At 40.6% G+C, this 21,265-nt stretch overlaps 1 protein-coding gene across 4 annotated transcripts in view; it reads right to left on the reverse strand.

Annotated features, from left to right (window-relative positions):
- Window positions 1-21,265, reverse strand: part of SEMA5A (semaphorin 5A) — a 504,279-nt gene that overhangs the window by 80,224 nt on the left and 402,790 nt on the right. For all 4 annotated transcript variants that reach the window (XM_078003818.1, XM_078003819.1, XM_078003817.1 and 1 more), the window contains 3 exon segments: window positions 18,537-18,654; window positions 5,444-5,625; window positions 1,480-1,623 (listed from right to left, as the gene is read on the reverse strand). In XM_078003818.1, the coding sequence (XP_077859944.1) occupies window positions 1,480-1,623; window positions 5,444-5,625; window positions 18,537-18,654 (444 nt within the window).

The following is a 21,265-nucleotide window of genomic DNA, read 5'->3' on the forward strand; positions in this document are numbered from 1 at the left end:
AGGCTGGATGTAGTTTTATATATTTTAAATAATTTCTTGCATAAAACAAAGTTTTGACAGCATTTTGACTGCCACCAGTCAAAAGATTTTGACCGCAAAAGTCAAAAAACTAGTGTGGAAATTGCCACTTGTGACATCATGTTAGTACTGGAAAAGTTGTGGATTTTGAAGCATATTGGGTTTCAGATTTTCAGATTAGGGATGTTCAGCCTGTCCTAGATGACAATGTATAGCATTTAGAAACTTCCAACCAATTTAAAATTGTACAAGGCTTGGAAATAATAGGGAGACAATTCTTCCATAATAGGCTTTCTCACTTATCAACTGGTGTTAGAAAATGACAGGCTTGCACAAGACTGTCTCAGGGACTGCTTCAAAAATGACAAATCCTGCTTGGTAAAAATCATCTTCATTTCCTATTAGTCAAAAGGAATGAAATCTTAATTGGCAAGTGAGGAACTCACTGGAAGAAAGAAAGGAATGATTCTTCCTAGTTGATTTTAAGTTGTAATAAACACCTACTGGAGAGCTATATAAACAGTAAGTCTGTTGGTTCTGTTCATATAAATACTAAATGCATAGCAAATAACTATATATAATATTTTTATTCGAAGCTCCACTGAGCTCATGTCATCAAATATAAACCTACTACATTTTAATTAAAATGCATTGAAAGTCATTCAACAAATTTATATTAGTATAGCTGAATAAGAATTCTGAAAGCACTATGAAATTTACCTACTTGAATTCTTTCCCAATAGTGACAAATTAGAATAAACATAAATAGTATATTTAATGCATATTAAGACAGATTCATTGATCTTGCAAAACAGATTCAATGATTACGATTGCAGAGGTTGAGCCTGAAACCAAACGTCTAATTCTACCCAAGAAACAAATTGTTAAATCCAAGACGAAATCAAAATGTCGCCATGATGTGCTGAAAGCTCAAAATGCACATGGAAAAGAATCCCGAATTTGGGTTGTGCTGCAGCTTCATTGAGGGTATTTCTGAATATGCCCTTCCATGCCTTCCAGAGGATTAACTGAGTACGATGAAAACCTTACCGCACCTGCCCATAGTGTCTGCATCCGGGACCTTCTTAGGTCCTCCTTGGAACTGAAGCTTTGAGACCGGTCTGGTTAAATTCTCACCAGAATAAGTCTCCTGCAGACGTACTTCCAGAGTCTCCAGGAGCCTAACACAGCACAGAGGTCCCTGGGGACTCTAATGCCTTAGCAATTGCTCACCAGAGCCAACCCAGCTGTGTAGGCACCGGAGCAGCCCAGTGATGCTGTCAACGAGGCTTTGATCAAAATTAAAGGTTGCCAGGAAAAGAAGAGGACGACTGGCTCAGCGGAAAGGGATGCCACACATAAGCTACGGTAAATCCAACACTAAAACCGCGGGGAACCCGACCTGGCTGGAATGAGAGTAAGCGTGAGGGTGGCGGTGCTGGCAGCCAGGTGGTCACGTACCTTTCCTCGCGGTTCTGTCCCACGCACACCCGGCCCCCGTGCCTGGGAGTGGGGTTGCTGCAGGAGCGCTGCCGCACCTGGAAGCCGATCCCACAGGTAGTGCTGCAGGGAGACCACGACGTCCAGGGAGTCCAGCCTCCGTTCCTGAGGGAAGGGAAGCAATGCAATCATTAGGTCAGGCAGGCTCAGAGTCCAAGCCGTGTCTGCACCCACAGCCTGTGTTCCCCAGGAGGATCACGCTCGGGGCTGCTGGGGAGAGGGCACACCAGCCACGGAACTGAATGGACTGCACCCTGTGAATCTCAATTCCTGCGTCGGCAGCCCCCAGGCATCTGGTTTCTAGTCAAGATAGGAAATTTGAGAATAAACTTTTAAGTGCACTATAAATAATGGACTATATTAGAACCTATCAAAAAACTTGAGTTATGAAAATATTAAACTAATAAAGAATAAGGTTATTTCACTGACAAGCATTTAGAAATGAATCCCTACACCTCTAGAGTTTATGAGTTTTTTGGACTTGTATTATATCATTTATAATCTATGAAAAGTGCACCTCTGGACAAAATGCTCATCTAAAACTGCCTAAAATGATTTCTTTTAAAATCTATTAATATCAGTGACAATCAGTAACTCTCCTGATAGCATTCAAACTGATAAAGAGTGTTGTATTGTTAGAATAATGTTCAAAGCTTTCAAACGAAAGAGTGTTGTATTGTTAGAATAATATTCAAAGCTTTAAAAGGAACTTTATTAAAAATTTAAAAAGGACATCTAAATTCAGATTCTTGGCTATCTTTTAACAAACTGACAGAGACATAAAGAGGCAAAGTGCAAATTGCATATAACTAACTGTGTATTTATGCTATTACACATATAAAGTAATGTAGATATATAAAAATATGAAATAAAAATAGGATGAACTAATTTTTTAAAAATTTTACATTATATTGACAGCTCTAGAAATGTGTTAGTATTGTATTTTTTCCTCAAAATGCCTGTATTCAGACTGGTTATAATTTAAGTGTCCCCCTTAACACTTCGTTCCTGCTATTAAAAAACGTATAGGATTTTTTAACTTTATGTGTTAAAATGTATATTAAATCCACATTCCAAACTTCCAAATAGATGGTCTACTTCGTGCAGAATTTTTTTCACTTCTGCAATCACATATGCATTTCTTTGGATATTTGTCACCTTCATCCATAAGATTTACATTTCCTGTGAAAAAATATTAGCTCATATTCATTCTCATTCTTACTTTATACATTTCCTTTTAAAACATGGAGGTCAACAACTATGCCACTGAAGTTCCTGGTATAAATAATATGTTGAATAATATCATATTAAAAATAATTCCAAACAAAAATTATTCTGAGAAAATTCTTAGAATATTTCATGTTTTCCTACTTTATTGAAACCTAATGATTTAATAAAATATGTAGTCATAGCTTTATGTGTGATATTATAATAAAATTGCTCTATAATAATTTAACCAAAATTATCACACAATAAGACAAATCTTCCCACATTTCTTATAAAGGTAATCAGCTAGTATCTTACACCCTGCTACCTACAATCTTAAAAATTATCCATGTTATTCACTGAATTATATTTAAAAATTTAAATAGCAATTTTAGTATAAATAAATTACATTTAACTTGCAGAGTTTCATTATATATGAAAAAAATTGTTAGATCATGCAGAAAATGGTGCTTTCAAATTTATTTGGAAACTCTTCATTTCTTTTTTTTTATTTTTTTTATTTTTTATTATTATACTTTAAGTTCTAGGGTACATGTGCATAACGTGCAGGTTTGTTACATATGTATACTTGTGCCATGTTGGTGTGCTGCACCCATCAACTCGTCAGCACCCTTCAACTCGTCGTTTACATCAGGTATAACTCCCAATGCAATCCCTCCCCACTCCCCCCTCCCCATGATAGGCCCCGGTGTGTGATGTTCCCCTTCCCGAGTCCAAGTGATCTCATTGTTCAGATCCCACCTATGAGTGAGAACATGCAGTGTTTCATTTTCTGTTCTTGTGATAGTTTGCTAAGAATGATGGTTTCCAGCTGCATCCATGTCCCTACAAAGGACACAAACTCATCCTTTTTTATGGCTGCATAGTATTCCATGGTGTATATGTGCCACATTTTCTTAATCTTTTAGCAAATGTGGATTGACTTTTTTTTTTTTTTTTTTTTTGAGACAGTCTTGCTCTGTCACCAGGCTGGAGTGCAGTGGCACTAACTCAGGTCCCTGCAACCTCCGCCTCCCGGGTTCAAGCGATTCTTCTGCCTCAGCCTCCCAAGTAGCTGGTAATACAGGCATGCACCACCATGCCCAGCTAATTTTGTATTTTTAATAGATTCGTTTTCTTCATGTTGGTCAGGCTGGTTTTGAACTCCTGACCCTGAGTGATCTGCCCACCTCAGCCTCCCAAAGTGTTGGGATTACAGGCATGAGCCACCGGGCCAGGACACAAATGTGGAATTTTATGACATATTCCATTTACAATATATGGAACATGTTTGTATATAGGGTAGTAAGTAAATAAACGTGTATATAAGTAATAGGAAAAGAATATCTGAGGAAAGAAGTGAATGCAGCTTTACATGTATATGTCTATTACCCAGACCTGAGTTCCATACTTCTAAATGCTGCTTAGAGGCAGACATAGTTACCAAACAAGTCACATAAAGTAAACAGACATCAGGAGGGGGGTCACTTTCATGATTATTAGTACAAAGCTATCCACTCATGCTTTTAAAGCCTCATTCAAACTAGTTCGCTTACTAAATTTTTAATCTTTAAATAACTACTAGTTGCACTGCAGCTCTGCTTAGAAAATGACTTTCCAACTAGAGCAAGATCTGAAGACATACCAATAAATAAGTTATAGCAATTCATTTGATAGTCTTATTTTTCCATTAAACAATATGAGCAAAGAGTATTAGCTACTTGTTGTCATCTTCAAACAACAGCACTTTGATAGCTTTTGTAAGTTTCAGCCAGGCATCTGTGGAAATCATTTCATTTAATACAGAGCATACAGTACATAATACAATGTTGATACGGCTGTGTCCTCTGTAATACAAAAAACAAAAACAAAAAACCCTAATCTCTGTGGCCCTGATTTATTCCTTTCACCTTGGTGGTGAGAAAAACGTGAGCAGAGGGCAAAGTCTGCCTTTTGCTCCCGCACTTTACTTTCCTGGCCCGCTTCCTCTTAGGCATGCGTGCCTGCATGACCTGGGCTGTCCTATAATTTGATCACCCAATCTGATGTCCACTGTTAGTGACTTCATAAACAATTGTCCCAGAGACTTTTTTCTTTTTTTTCATTCTAAGTAGGCTCATGGAAAGCAGATAATATGTTTAAAAAATACCGCCAATTAATGAACAAGTGACAAAGAAACATAAAGACCGATCTCAGAAGCGTTCCTGATACTTGCTTTAAAATTTCTCTGTGATCATGGTGTTATAAGTGCAAGGGATGGAGAGCAAATAGAATATAGTTGTAAAAAAAATAAATAAAACAAACACCACCACAATAAGCGGAAGCAACAGGAAAGCCATTCAGTAGGTTATGTTATTTAAACTGCTCTCTTGATTACCCAGTGCCTAATGTTAGCTGAGGTGAGAGGTGAGGTGCTCTGAGCGCCGATATACTACAGAGTAGATAACATGGATGTTTTCCTTAAACAAAGTCAATCATATTGTTCAAATTATAAATACTTTTCCTAATCTAATGAAGAGTATGTGAATAAGTGTAGATCTGTAATCCAGTTTGTAGTTCAAAATCTCCTTCCAAAAATCATGTAATTTTTAAAGGTGAATGTCCATGGTGTTTCACCACAGTTGTCTCCAAAAGGGAGTTAATGTTATGATGTCCCAAATTCCTCGAGAGTCTGAGTTTAATACACAGCAGCACAACTGGCATGTTCTGAGGGGCACACCTGGAACAGTTGGCGATCTCCATGCTAGGGCCTTCACATTGCCAGCCACCACACTGCGGGGCCGGGCTGTCACAGGAGCGGGTTCGACAGAGGCAGGATCCCACAGCGCTGCCATCCGTGTGCGTGCAAGGCGTCCACGGAGACCACATGCCAAAGTGTCCATCCACGGTGAGATTCCTGGTCTAGGAAGCAAAACCAAGTACAGGTTCAAGCTGAACACATACTACAGTAAAAATAAAAATTTCCTCATAAGACAATCAAAACTCCTTTAGTTATTTTTTGTTGTTGTTGTTGCAATTAGAAAAAGATTGCACAAGGGAGTATTTCAATGTAAAGCCGCAGAGGTCATTGCTGGAGATGGTGAGGAAGAAGCAGGGAGGGAGGCAGAGGGAAAGGGGAGGCAGAAAAGGAGAAGAAGAAAAAGAAGAGAAAGATGAAGAAGAAGAAGGAAAAGAAGGAGGGGGAGGAGAAGGAAAGGAAGGAAAAGAAAAAGGAGAAGGAGAAGAACGATGGGGGAAAGAGGGCTGAGAAGAGAGGAGGAGGAGTGAAGGATACTAGTAACTTGGCAATCAAGTTATGGCCAAATTGTCCACTAATTTGGAAAATTCAAAACGAAGAGGAACTAGAGTGAAAAATCACAGCTGCACAACCCCATTTCATGTTTATGTGCCTTTAAAAAATGAAAGCTTAGTAACATTTATCATTAAAGACTTGGTTTGGCTCTCAAACTGAAAGCATTCAATTCAGGACATATTTAAAGAGCATCTACTAAGCAGCTGCAGCGCTTCTCTTTGTTAAGTGTATCCCAGTCAAACCTGTTTTCTGATCAACTTCTAAGAGCTTATGGGCCAGTGAGAAAGATCTAGACAAGTAATTATTACCCCATGTAGAATCCGATGATGGATTCACAAATGGGGGCTATGGGAGCAGAGGAGAGAACACCCAACAGGCTCATGGGGTCTGGGAAGAGCAACGAGGGGCCTGTGTTGAGTCTTAAAGAGTGAAGAAAGAGCCAAGTAGAGGGGCTGGCAAGGGCTGGCAAGGGTGAGGGCAGAGGAATGAGGCTGCCAAATGGGAAGCGTACATGGGCATTCCCCGTCAGTGTGGGGTGAGCTGGTGTTCAAGGGGAGCAACACCAAGGACTGAGGAGGAGCCCAGGGCAGGGACCTCATGGGGAGGGGTCAGGGAGCCCCCTGAGCTTGCTGGTGTGGCACCTCTGAAGGCACCCAAGGGGAGGGCATAGCATCGCTGGGACATGCATGACCAGCTCTGGTGCGGCAGAGGCACCAGCGCGTACCTGGCTCATTGAAGTAAGGGACAGCTTCCTGCCAAATCCGATAAGCAAATCTGCTCAGGAGGTGGCAGTGCTGCTGGGAGGAGAGACTCATGTGGCACAGCCTCACATCACATGTCCAGAAACCAGCTAATGGATCTCTCCTCAGAAAGGCAATGGGAAGACGGTCTAAGACTCCTGTTTTGGTTGTTGTTTTTGAGATGGAGTCTTGCTCTGTTACCCAGGCTGGAGTGCAGTGGTGTGATCTTGGCTCACTGCAACCTCCACCTCCCAGGTTCAAATGATTCTCGTGTCTCAGCCTCCCAAGTAGCTAGGACTACAGGCACCTGCCACCACACCAGCTAATTTTTATATTTTTAGTAGAGACAGGGTTTCACCATGTTGGCCAGGCTGGTCTCGAACTCCTGACCTCAAATGATCAACTCTCCTTGGCCTCTCAAAGTGCTGGGATTACAGGCATGAGCCACCGTGCACGGCCTCCAAACCTCCTAATATTAATATGGAAACTTAAGCATCCCTGAGAAAATCTGACCAAGGAAGAGCTTTGGTGATGAGTGAACCGCATGCTTTCACCTGGCCCTCTGTGGCCGGCTGCACCCCCCCTCCTCTGCCAGAGTTCTCTTCTCGAACCATCTATTACCTTCAGAAAGACTCATCGTCCTCACAAGAAACAAGTCACAGGAAACAACTCTATGTACCATACAGTTCATTCTCTTTGGATTACACACTATACCCATACTTTGCCATTTCCAAATAATGCCGACACCATATTTTGTGGGTAAAAATATAGGTAAACTTTACTTTTGATTCATCATTGCCCCAAATACAATAGGATCTAAACATGAAAAGTGTTCGTTGTCTTTGACATAACTGGTTGGCCAAATCCAGTTGCTATACTTATGACTATCCCTCCTTTCTAACCAACCCTCTAACATTTTCTATCCAGTAAGGCGGATGGGATTGGGAATTTCCCCCCATACCTGGCTATTTATGTAAGAAACTGTGACAAAAGGGATGGAATGGAGCTGCACCATCTGTTAGAGCAATTCTTTTCTTTTCTTTTTTTAAATTTTACTTTAAGTTCTGGGATACATGTGTAAAACGTGCAGGTTTGTTACATAGGTATATATGTGCCATGGTGGTTTGCTGCACCTATCATCCCATCATCTAGGTTTTAAACTCCACATGCATTAGGTATTTGTCCTAATGCTCTCCCTCCCCTTTCCCTCACCCTCCGACAGGTCCCGATGTGTGATGTTCACCTCCCTGTGCCCATGTGTTCTCATTGTTCAACTCCCATTTATGAGTAAGAACATGCAGTATTTGGTTTTCTGTTAGAGCAATTCTAAGTGCTACGCTGGATCCTACTCAAGAGGAAAATATCCCCATTTCTAAGATCCCAGTGGCCTCCCTGTTGGCTTAGATGAAAAGACAGCACCTACTCTGATCATCAGGTTCCCTGAAGACCATAGTGTTTTCTTGGAGAAACCAAGCCTTGCATGACAACGTGACTCAAGCCACTAACATAGCAGATTCGGTTGTTAAAGAGGCAAAGACCCTACCATTTGGGAGTTTCAACATTCTCCTTTCACCTCTTTATCAGCCCTCCCTCTTGTCTCCAGCCAAAGGACTCCTGTGTCGGTGGATAAGAGGTGGACAGTCAGTTTCAAACGCAGTACCTATGAGCAAACACAGTTCCTATGCTAGCACATCCGCGCCTGCTTTAACATCCAGACTCCTGCTTGCTGTGCAAACATTGCTGGTATTGTTTTGACTGTAAAAAGCACAAGTCTCTTGTTCACGGAGCCAGCCTCAAGCAATAACGGTGGTCAGACAGACAGAATATTTGCATCATAGTTACACAATATATAGGTCTGTACTATTTTGACTCTTCACAGTGTGGGCTCAGTTAAGAAACCTTCCAGGGCTGCTGAAGGCCCCAGGGAACACCACCACGGGATCTGTGACCATCCTAAGCCTGCAGGTGGGAGGGAGGACAGGGTAGCTGGAGCCATCCTTGGTTGAAGGGGGTAGGGGAACGATACTCCAGTCTCATTCCTCTTGCCCATGCCTCTCATTACATGAGCCCAAGGCCACAAGACAACAAGGGAGAGAGGACCGGACATTGGATGTGTGGAAGGTCAGACCCTTGGGGCAGAGAGTGAGTGGGGAGGGAGACTCTCTGAGAGGTTCTCTGGGACAATTGGTCATCCTTTGCCTCACTTCTCTATGAAGCTGTAACAACTCCAATAGTTCATCTTGCCTCCGCTCAGAAAGCCAAATGCACTGGGAACAACAGGAATGACAGGCAAGAAAGAGCTGAATTATTACAGGGCCAGGCAAGTGAGGAGAACAGAAAGGAACTCCTCAAGCCTGGCTCCCTGAGAATTGAGGGACTAGAGGTTTGTGACAGTACTTTGGCAGGCCAGGGCTGGCGAACCAAAACAGTTAACTAAATCACAGGGGTGTGAAAACTGCCTCCAGGCAGCTGAGTCCGTTCCTGAGAGGGGTCTCAGGACTACCCGGCGGCTTTGGTCAGCTGAAGTGCTAAATCTGAACAATATCTCAAAGACCACTTCTTTAGGTTTCACAATTGCAATGTTATCTATAAGGGTAGTTAGAGAAGTTATGAATCTTGTGACCCCTGGTTACCTGAATCTGCAGTAAACAGCTTAAAGAAAAGCAGGCTAAGTGTCAGCAGATCATGGTTTATACCTAGTCTTCAGCAAAGTTCAAGCCCTTATCATTGTGAATACAGATTCAATCTCTAAATAAGAGGACAGGGAGGTAAGTTTTCCTTGCCTCAAAATTTAACCATAAACTACATTCCTCTCATAGTTATCTTGGCACTGGCCTCTGTGTTATTATATGCAAAACAAGAATACATAAAACAATTTAGCCTGCAACGTTAGAAGCAAGATGGAATCAGTCACACTAGAATTCGCTCATCACTTCTAATTCTGCAAAGGCTGTTTCAAAGGCGTGAGGGGTCATGCAGGATGGGATGCTGTGGAGGTCAGAGTAGTTCTATCTTGGATGCTAATCCCCCATGTTGACTTCTGATTAACCCCAGTTCTGGGAATGCCTCTAAGATTTCCAGTTTACCTGTCATTCCTTGTGTAAGAGCATGTACTTAATGCAAACCCTGCCCTTCAGCAAATTCCTAGGCATTCCCTCTGAAGCACGTATACCCTTTCCCTATGGCACATAAGCCCTGGGAATAATCCATGGAGCTCTACCGGTCCTGCAGCTGCCCAAGAGCATATTTCTCTCTGTAAGTTCCCAATAAACTCACCCTATACCAACAAACTGAATTTGTCTGCCTCACTCTTGGGTTTCTTGAGTCCTTCTGTGTTTGGGGGTTTATTTGCACATATGTCCCTTTCATGAAGCAGATGCATTTGTGATTTTTTTTTTGAATGTTTATAAATCCCCCTAGTATTAATCGGAAACATTTGAGATGGCAGAATTGGGACAGATTAGAGAATCTGAGGCAAAGAAGAGTCTTTCTAAGCCCCTTTAGTCTCCATTTTCTCATCTAAAATACAAATGGAATGAGCAGGGAGGTTCCTAGGATCCCTTAGCTCTAAGAGGTCATGAGGAAATCCTAAACTCAGGATGATATAGACAATAGAAATATCTAAGACTGTGAGGCCAGAAGGAAATACAATATGCTGGTGACAATAGAATGAAGATGGAAACAGAAATCACTCCTAGTTCCAGTCCACGTGTTTCTTTAAAATAATCTCCTGTCCTGGAAGGAACCTGAGAATTTCCATTTTTCCAAAGAGGCTAAGGTAGGGACACCAGCCAAGGTAATGGATTTTTATGAAGAAAGTACTTTGGAACAAAGGGGATTTGCATTCATTATGGGAATTATTCCTCACCATTGTGAGGTGAAGCAGAGGGAGTAGGAATCTATGGTGAGTTGGGCTGGTACCACCAGCCACACTTCTGAACCTCAAACAGGACATATCTGAGGTCAGGGTTGAATCCTGACTAGGCTATAAGCCAATCATGGCAACCCCCTCAGTTGGGCCAGTGCTGGGTCTAGAAACTGGCATGTGACCCAGTTCTGGCCACTGAGACTCAAGAGGACACTGCAAGAGGTTTCTAGAAACTATTTTCTTTCAAATGAAGAGGAGGAAGCTTTCTCTGCTCCTTCTCTTCCTTCCTGCTTTGGACATGGTTATGTGTGAATATGAAACTTGGCAATCCTGCTGCCATCTTGTGAGCAAAAGGAGAAAGGCTAGGGAATCAAAGACTTGATCATCTGCTGTCCTCCCTGAGCTGGGCAGCAGAATCAGCCCCTCATGATGCACCACAGGGTGAAAATAGTCCTTTATTACACCCTATTCACAGGAAATTTAATTACCATTAGGCACATGCAATCTATCTGATTTAATCTATTTATGCTATTTTTATAGGAAAATTAAACTAAGATTCAAATGAATTTGGTAACACCCCAAAGATTCCCTAGCTAGTTATTTGGAAGATGTAATTTGAAGCACTAGTCTTCCTTTTTCCCACGCCCCAGAGTTTCCAGAGTTTCTCCACATCGGGATTATTGACATTTGGACTGGATAATTTGTTGTAGGGGCTGCCCTGTGCATAACAGGATGTTTAGTGACACCCTTGGCCTCCACCCACTGGATGCCAGTGCCCTACCACCCCAAGATGTGACAACCCAAAATGTCTCCAGACATTGCTAAATGTCCCTTGGGGCAACTTTTTTCTTGACTGAGAACCACTGCACCAGACATTCTTTGTTCATTTTCTTTTGGTCTAGCATGAGTTAGTAGGGTCTTAAGCAAAGAGATGCTATAAAAGTTCTTTTTCCAAATATATGAATCAGCAAAAGAGGAGCTTATAAGAAAGGCACAGGAAAAGAGAGGAAGAACTTGAAATAAGTGATGGCTAATGAAAGAATGAAGAGGAAGAGGCAAATAAAATAGAGCAGAAACAGTTACCAAACCCTGGAAAGAAAAGGAACTGCATTGGGCAAATCAAAGTGACAGCAACAGCAATTGCACTTCAACAGGATGAAAATGTGAGATTCAGTTTCTGGCCATGGCTGGAGTAGTTGAAGACTTTAAGTGTAGCGTTTTCAATCCAAGATCACTGTAGTCAGTTCTACCGCATTTCAGAACGAGAACTTGCAATCCTCAGATAAGTACATGGGTCTTTGGGTACAGGTTCTCTGTGTTGCATTTAAGCACTTGCTCATTTTGACCTTGAGTATATTCGTTTAAGAATCTGCCTAGAAAGCAGATCCATGAATAACAATGTAAGTGCTGTGGCTTTACTTTTTCATATGAATAGGTATTTTTATATTTTCTTAGGCTTCCTTAAACAGACATCAGACATATATCAAGAATAAATTATCTGTAGTTGTGCTATCTTCTAGATTTCTGTAATGCAACTTTCTGTTAGGGGTATGTGTATTATACTATTTAATATTAAACATTAGACCTTAGTAAGACATACACCATGTAGTGGTAGTTTCGTGTATGCCAGGCACTGTGCTTTACAGGTATTAACTCCTTGAATCTTTAACACATCGCTAGCAACTACAGCCCATTTTACAGATTTGAAATGGGCTGAGATAGGATAAGTAAGTTGCTCAAAGTCACTCTGGTTATCGAGACCATCCTGGCGAACACGGTGAAACCCCGTCTCTACTAAAAATACAAAAAAAATTAGCCGAGCGTGGTGGCGGGCACCTGTAGTCCCAGCTTCTAGGGAGGCTGAGGCAGGAGAATGGCGTGAACCCGGGAGGTGGCGGAGCTTGCAGTGACCAGAGATCGCGCCACTGCACTCCAGCCTGGGCGACAGAGCAAGACTCTGTCTCAAAAAAAAAAAAAAAAGGTCACTCTGGTTGTAAAAGACCCAGGAATCAAACAAGCTGGTCCAGAGCCTATGATCTCAACCACTTCATTCTGTGAAGTGATTTGTAGATCCTTCTTTGGTGAGAGTCTCAAAGAAACGCGCTTCAAGTAATTTTACCCCCAACTCTGTAATAGCAAACCTCCCTTCAACTAGGAAATAGCAGGTTTCCAAGTGCTAGCTAAGGAAGATGCAATTTTTGTTACTAAGCACCATCCACAATCCTATATTTCATTTGTTCATGTCCATTTCATTAATTTCAACTGACCAAGGATGTAGATGCATTTGGTGAGTGCAGAGGTCCCTGGAGCATATCTTTAGACTCTTACGGTATTCCAACCACTATTGTTTCATGACTTAATTGAAGTCTTATTTTTCTATTCTGATATTTTTTCAAAAGTTAAAAAAAAAATTCCTTTTTAAAATTTTCAGGTAAATTTTGCAACAGAATATAACAAAACAGAATGTCAGATATGCTCCTTGGGAAAGCTTGTCTCATGCTAGGATATCAACTAAGCATCATCCCTAAGCCTATCTCTGCAAACGAGTTACACAGGAAACACAGTGCCTCTAAAAAGAACTAACCTGAAGCGATGCGCAGCCTCTGATAGGATGGGTGAACTAGGGAAATAGTTATCTAATACCTCTGAGCCCCACCTCTTCCATTTATAAAATGGAAGCAAAAATGTCCGTCCCTGGGGATCACAGTGAACATTAAATGAGACAATCCATTGAAAGTTGCCTCACATGGCACTGAGCACATGTTCTAGACACACAAGTAAACCTTAGGACTTATTTCTTTCTCTTATATCAAGATTCTATCACAAATTCAGAAATAATCTCTCACCTGCTTTCTAAGCATCAACTGATGGTTGCCTCTGCTTTAGGAAGATGTTGAGAGCTTAGAAGGGCATTATCCTGAAGATTAGGGATAATGTCAAAAATATTCAATTTAAATCCTGGTTTCTTTCCCAGTGCAGTTTTGGTACATTTGATAAATCCTTTAGACTATAGTCTATGGTACTGCCATCTAAAAGAGGGCTCTGGGCTTGATCATTGCTAAAATCCCCTTTTATTCTAAAGACACTAACTACATAATGGCATTGAGAAGAATCCTGTTATTAGGAGACCCCTAGGTATTTATTTGGTCTTTGTATTTGTTAGTTATTACATTATGTGTAGTCCATTTTGCTTTGCTGTAAAGGAATACCTGAGGCTGGGTAATTTATAAAGAAAAGAGGTTTATTTTAGTCACAGTTTTGCAGACTGACCAAGAAGCACAGTGTTGGCATCTGCCTCTGGTGAGGGTCCCACAAAGCTTACAATGAGGGCAGAAGGTGAAACGGAAGAAGATGTATCACATAGTGAGAGAGACAGTGAGAGATGCTGGGGTCTTTAAAACAACCAACTCTCGTGTGAACAATAGAGAAGAATGCACTCATTACTGCAGAGAGGGAATCCAGCCATTCATGAGCGATTCGCCCCCATGACCCCAAACACCTCCCACCAGGTCCCAACTCCAACACTGGGGATCACATTTCAACATGAAGTTTCTGGGGAGTGAACATGCAAACTATAATACATGATGCATTTTGGAATAAGGACTCATTACATCATATGGTACCCTGGTCATCATGTATCCACAAAGGATGTGGATGGTATTCATGAATAAATAAAGCTCGAGTAGATTCCTAAGACTATGCTATCCTTGTTAAACAACATTATGATTTATGGAGGACATATATATTATTCTAATCAGTCTAGATATGCCAATTTAGATTTTACTGATGCACTTCAAATCTCTTAAACTGAGAGTAATGTTTTCAATTACAATATTATAAGCAAACAGAACATTAATCAATATGTCAGTAAACTATTGCCCTGTCATCTGGACTACAAAAACCCATAAACATTTTTAAATAGGGATCTCTCTGTAGAAAATAAGTCTTCTTTAAGTCCCTAATTCCCTAGAAAGGTTTCTTGTGGGTCCCTTATCCAATTCAAACTCTCTGGGTAGCAGAGGATCTAAGCCACTGCCATGGCCTGAATGTACTCCTTCCAAATTCAGGTGTTGCCAGTGTGATACTATTAAGAAGTGGAATCTTGAAGAGGTGATTAGGCCAGGAGGGTTCCTACCTCAGGAATGGATTGGGTACCCTTATAAATAGTTGTGACAAAGAAAGGTGGCTCTCTCTTGCCCTCCTACCTTCTTCCAGGTGGGACACAGCAAGAAGCCCCTCACCAGACTAAGTAGTGGTACCTTGATCTTAGACTTACCAGCTTTCAAGAAGGTGTGAAATAAATTTCTGTCCAATTTAAATCATTCAGCCTTAGGTATTCTGTTGTAGCAACATAAATGGTCTAAGACAGTCATAAGTCACAGCCACTGCATGAGGTTTGACTAGAACACTAACTTTGGGAAACTCAGTTGTGCTATGTCATTGATCCAAGGTTTGTGAAGGTTTACTTGGGAGAGTCACACACAAGAGGGTCTGAGGGTGACTCACCATCAACAACATTCCTATAACTCTTACTGCACTCAATGTAACAGGATCTCCTGTCTTTCATTATGCAGCTTGCACTTTTACATGAGGTATAAGATATTTGGTCTCATCCAAAAACCCCTCAGCTTATAAAGCTTAATTTCCTTTGGATAGAGATACATACCTCTATAATCTATATATGTAGAGGTAGGTAAAAGTGTTTACTGATTGCAAACTTCCCTCTGCTTTTTTTGTATTTTACCATCTCTAAAATAAATGGCATCTTACAATCCATGAGAGAGTTTTTCGTTGTTGTTTCTTAGCAACATATAAAGCAGTGGTACACATCACAACCAGTGGCATATCAGAAATGATTATATATGATAGATTTGCCCAATAAAATTAAGCCCTTGTTCCATTTCAGTTAAAAAATAACATGGAAGAAAATTACATTTCAATCTTTTTTAAATACCTCTCTAAGTTAATACTGCTCTATATTAATGCAAATCATTTACATCTAGGTCATCTCCTTCTAAGAGACAGATTTTTCGAAAAAGATGTATAGTTAGATAATATGAATTTCTCATTTTCAAAATGGTAGTCTATGTAACTCAGAAATATATATTGTTTCCTTTCCTGTGTTTTGCTCAAAATGACATAATTTATTGTCTTTTGTTGCCTTCTTTGTATATGCTTATCTGAAGTGTATCTTGATATGTGATACAATACATTGTGTGGGATGACAGGGATAGTTTTGTGTAATTAAATACTCTGTCATCAGAAGAAACAGACCTTGTAATGAGTGTTTTGCTGACTGAGAGCTAGATATCACATCTAAGCTTTATTTTTGAAAGCAGAGATGGTAGAGGAGGCAGCCTTGATGCCATGGCAGATCCTTGTTACCTTCTGACCTTACATGTTAAAAACTCAAGTAAGGTCAGACGGCAACAAAGACCTCAGGTCCTCTCAGTAGCAGGAAACAACTTTAGTGACCACCCTCTCTTCAAGTCTTAAATATTAAATCCTTCCTTTTCTTTCTTTTTTTTTTTTTTTTTTTTTTTTTTTTAGACAAGTCTTGTTCTGTTGTCCAGGCTGGAGTGCAGTGGTGATATGCTTTGACGCCATGTCCCCACCTAAATCTCATCTCAAACTGTAATCCCCATATGTCAAGGGAAGAACCTAGTTTGAATCATGGGGGTGGTTCCCCCCATTCCATTTTCCTGATAGTAAGGGAGTTCTCATGAGATCTGATTGTTTAAAAGTGAGTTTCTCCTGACCTCTCTCTCCTGCTGACTTGTGAAGAAGGTGCGTGCTTGCTTCTTCTTCACTTTCTGCCATGATTGTAAGTTTCCTGAGGCCTCCCCAGCCATGCAGAACTGAAAGTCAATTAAATCTCTATCCCTTATAAATGACCCGGCCTCGGTATTTCTTTATAGAAGTGTGAAAGCAGACTAATACAAGTGGCATGATCTTGGTTCACTACAGCCTCAAACTCCCAGGCTCAAGCAATCCTCCCACATCAGCCATCGAGTAGCTGGAACTACATGTATGCACCATCATTCCTAATTAAATTATTTTACTCTTCTGTAGAGTTAGGGCCTCACTATGTTGCCCAGGCTGGTCTCAAACTCTTGGCTTCAAGCAGTCCTCCTGTCTCAGCCTCCTAAAGTGCTGGGTTTACAGGCACGAGCCACTGTGCCCAGCCAACTCTCCATTTAATGACTAAAGACATATACAAAACATATATTCATTATAAAGCAAGCGTGTGGGTGTGTATTTCTAGTCCACGAACTCCACCCCACAAACACTAGAGCATGGAGGGAAAGGCCTCTCTAGTCTGAGGGTCCTATGGGGACATGCTGCCTGTTGGGAAGCTCTCATCACAGATACTAATAATTATATAATTAGTATTTCTCAGATATATGCTAAAACAACTCTGGGTCCTAGACAATGAACTTATTACTTAAGAAACAAAGCTATTATCTTAAGCCTTTTTTACAATAAAAAATGCAAGATCAAAGATCTACAAGAAGATTTGCTGACCTTCTAAAGTGTATGTCTGTACTTTGGAACCACATTTCAGGTATTAAACATTATGTTTTATCAAGCCGCAAAGAATGAAAGGTGAGCACCCTTATGCTCTTAGTATTTTTCAGAAATAGGAAGGGATTAAGAACAAACAATGGCATTTTTCTAACCATTTTAAAGGGACTTTGCAGAAAAATTGGATTCTAAAATAATAGATCTGAAGTTAAATAATCACAAGGACTCACAACTAATCCTACTAGGAAGCTCTCCAGAGCCTAGATGTGGTGATGCACACACTGTTACAGCGAAGGCCCCTTGATTCAGTGCCAACATTTGGGAAGTAACAATGGTTTGAATAGCCCCAGACTTCCTTGCTTCGTCCCGTCTGGTTTTCCGAATTTCAAGCTGAATAACTGGCTTCATGAATATGTGGCTGAGATAACAGAAAGGGTAGGTTCTTTGGTGGGAAACAGGCTGATGGTTGTGATGTCTTAGAAGTGCTAAAGCATGGAAGAAACAGCAAGGAGTTCACACACTGAATGTGCCACACCTCTGTCTTGCAGAGATACCACAGAACTGGTGGGCAGAGATTAGCAGTTTTGTGAAGGCAACATGACTTACGACTTTTCCATTTTGTGGAAGTTAATAGTTGTTGTTCATATTCTATGAGAAAACATAAGAGAATTTGAGATCACTGGACAAAATGTTCTCAAGACCAAAAATCCTCCAAAAACAAACAAAAAAAAGCAAAAAATATTCCAAATACTAGTTCCTATAAATGTGGACCCAAACAAACGTATTAGCAAAGGAAACCATGCAATGTGCTTTTCTTGGATTCAGTCTGGCTCTCAATACAGGTGAGTTTCTCCTCACTCCACAGAGTCTTATACGGGAACGCACAGTAGGCTGTCTCTTCCAGACCTTCCTGTGACCTTGAACAGGATCTACGGGTTGGCCCCACATGAAGGTGAAAATAATATCCTTTAGTTATTCTTTTCCCATCTTTCCTTATGTCAGCCTCTGGAATTATATCTCCCAAAAGAAATTTATGGGTGTGGAAGTTCCTGTTTTATTAGTGCTCTAAGGGGCAAAATAGTCCACACCAAACTCTGGAGGGGAAAAAAATCCAAGAATAAAACAGAAACCATAAACTCCATTATCAAATCAACACAGTTTTCTCTGAAGACGTTTCTCTTCAAACAGACAAAAAGCCTATAATAGCATTCCATGTGGCCCCGTGCAAGCCAAGAGTCAAGTGATCTGAGAGAGCACAGACTGGGTTTGCAAAAAAGGTTCTCATATGAAAAGGTTCTCTCACTGCAGACAGTGTGGCTGAGGATCGCCACGGGAGCATGACTCCCGTGGGCAGCATTTTCAGAGGATGGAGAAGGCGAGCACTCACCGGACATGCAGAGATGCTCTGTTCCCACTGCGTCATGCTCAGGCTCTCCTCCAGGCTTGTGCATTTCTTCATCACCACGTCCCAGCCACAGTAAGGGTCCTGGGCCCCAATGCAGGTGCTGTAAAGACACACACCAAATGGTCAACAGAAAGGACGCTTTTCCAAAGATAAGATACACAAGACAAGGCGAACCTGTCCCTTAGTAGAGAGTTATGGGATTTCTTAGATATGAAGCCCAGTGGGTATTTATTTAGGCTGTACACTGGAGAACATAGCTATCTGCACACTCCAGTAAGTACCTAATATTAAACCATTTATATAGACATTTTGAAAAATCTATGTTTTAATCTAACATACATGACAGATGACTAAAGATGAGCCAACACGAGTATTTTGCTGTCACAAATAGTGCTAAAGTCAAGATTCTACAATGTTCAAAAACAATATAGCTGTTACCACCACTACCATCACCATTATCATCCTCCTCCTCTTTACAACAGGTATTATTTGTTGCAGATGCTTAAACGATTTGATAGGCAGGTGTTATTTTCACTTTATTTACCATTACCATCATCATCATCATCATCGTTATTACCACCACTTTATTGATGAGAAAACCGAGGCACAGAAAATTTGAGAAATTAGCCCAACGACATGCAGATACATCCAAAACTCTTCAACATGAATCGTTCAAAAAAATAGGAACATCTTTCATTTGTTTACTGTAGCTTAAATGTATTAAAACTTTCAATTTCATAGTAATTTCATATAGCTGTGTCTATAATATCCTACATATGATATCAGAAGTATTGTAGATGGCGGATATTTTCTTTTTAACTTTGTCTAAATGAAAGAGTTCATACACTACACGGGCATTATTAGATGTGGGCTGTGGCCTTTACATTGTAAATACAAGCAAAGGTAAATGAGGGAGGAAGAAGACAGAGACGATAGTGATGGAGCCAGAAATATACAGAAGATAATATCATGGGCACACAGGACATTGAACCTGGGAATTCTGTGAGTGGACCGAGAAGTCGGACGGGCAGGAAGCAGATGTGAGGAAAGAAAGGCAATGCCAGCATGGAGGTGCTAATGACCCCTCTTGGAGGTAGGATAGTAATTACAGTGAGGGAGGAGGACCTGTTACAAATTAACCAAGGACCAGAAATCTGATAGGACCAGAAATCATGGCTTAACCATTGACCCTGTCGGCAGGAAGGTAGCATAAGTAAGCAGTGATGAGTTGTTCATATTCATAATATAAAATAATAATTGTTAAGAGAAAAGGTACTAATTATATATAAAGCTCTGTTCTAAGAATGTGACTTATATTTGGTCATTTAAACCCTATGACAACCTTATAAATACAGTACCTCTATTAGGCACTACATTGATTCTCGCTTTGAAATGAAGAAACTGAAGGAGGGAAAGATTGATTTGAAGGCTGTACACCTAGGGAAGATATGTTTGCAGTTGATAAATCGACTGATATGTAGTAAGTTATTATAGGGCTATCATTTATTAATTACCTAAAGAAGTGCAAATGATTTAAAAAGCTGTTTCTCAGAAGTAGGGCTAGGTTGGGGTACAAAAAGGTATGAAACAATTACCTGTTCCTATAACCTCATTAAAACTCCTTGATATGCGACCACATGCAGACATGACTTCTATTAAAAAATACAAACAAGGCAGTTATAAAGGACAAGGTGAAAGCCTATTTCCCCAGTAGTAGGTACTGTTTATACTAATTCAAATATTCTGCAGATATTTTATCCACACATATGAGCATGCTTGTGTGCACATATCTATTTATACACATATGTATTTTGTTATTGTTGTTTATAGGCAAATATATGTTTTATATAATTATATGTAATACACACGAATGTGATTGTACACACTGTTTCACATTTTGCTTTCTACAACCAATAATATATTATTGCACTATTCTTGTCAATAAATATAGCTCTACCTTATTCCCCTTAACAGCTGTATAGTGCTTCATTTTCTTTTTTTTTTTTTTTTTTTTTTTTTTTTTTGAGACGGAGTCTGGCTTTGCCGCCCAGGCTGGAGTGCAGTGGCTCGATCTCGGCTCACAGCAAGCTCCACCTCCCAGGTTCACGCTATTCTCCTGCCTTAGCCTCCCGAGTAGCTGGGACTACAGGCACCCACCACCACACCCAGCTAATTGTTTGTATTTTTAGTAGAGATGGGGTTTCACCGTATTAGCCAGGATAGTCTTGATCTCCTGACCTTGTGATCTGCCCGCCTTGGCATCCCAAAGTGCTGAGGATTACAGGCGTGAGCCACCATGCCTGGCCAGTGCTCCATTTCTTTTATGAACCAACATTTATTTAAATTTCCCCTTCATTTTATTTATTTTATTTTCAATTTTTTATTTCCATAGGTTCTTGGGGAACAGGTGGTGTTTGGTTACATGAGTACTTTTGTGGAGATCTGTGAGATTTTGGTGCACCCATCACATAAGCAGTATACAATATCCACTGCATCCAATTTGTGGTTTTTTTATCCCTCATTCCCTTCCTACTCTTTCCCTTGAGACCCCAAAGTCCATTGTGTCATTCTTATTGTGTCATTCTTATGCCTTTGCATCCTCATAGCTTAGCTCCCACTTAGGAGTGAGAACATGCGATGTTTGCTTTTCTGTTCTTGAGTTACTTCACTTAGAATAAGTCTTCAATCTCATCCAGGTTGCTGTTAATTTA

Source organism: Macaca mulatta, chromosome 6 (genome assembly GCF_049350105.2).
Source record: "Macaca mulatta isolate MMU2019108-1 chromosome 6, T2T-MMU8v2.0, whole genome shotgun sequence".
Classification (NCBI taxonomy): Eukaryota; Metazoa; Chordata; class Mammalia; order Primates; family Cercopithecidae; genus Macaca; species Macaca mulatta.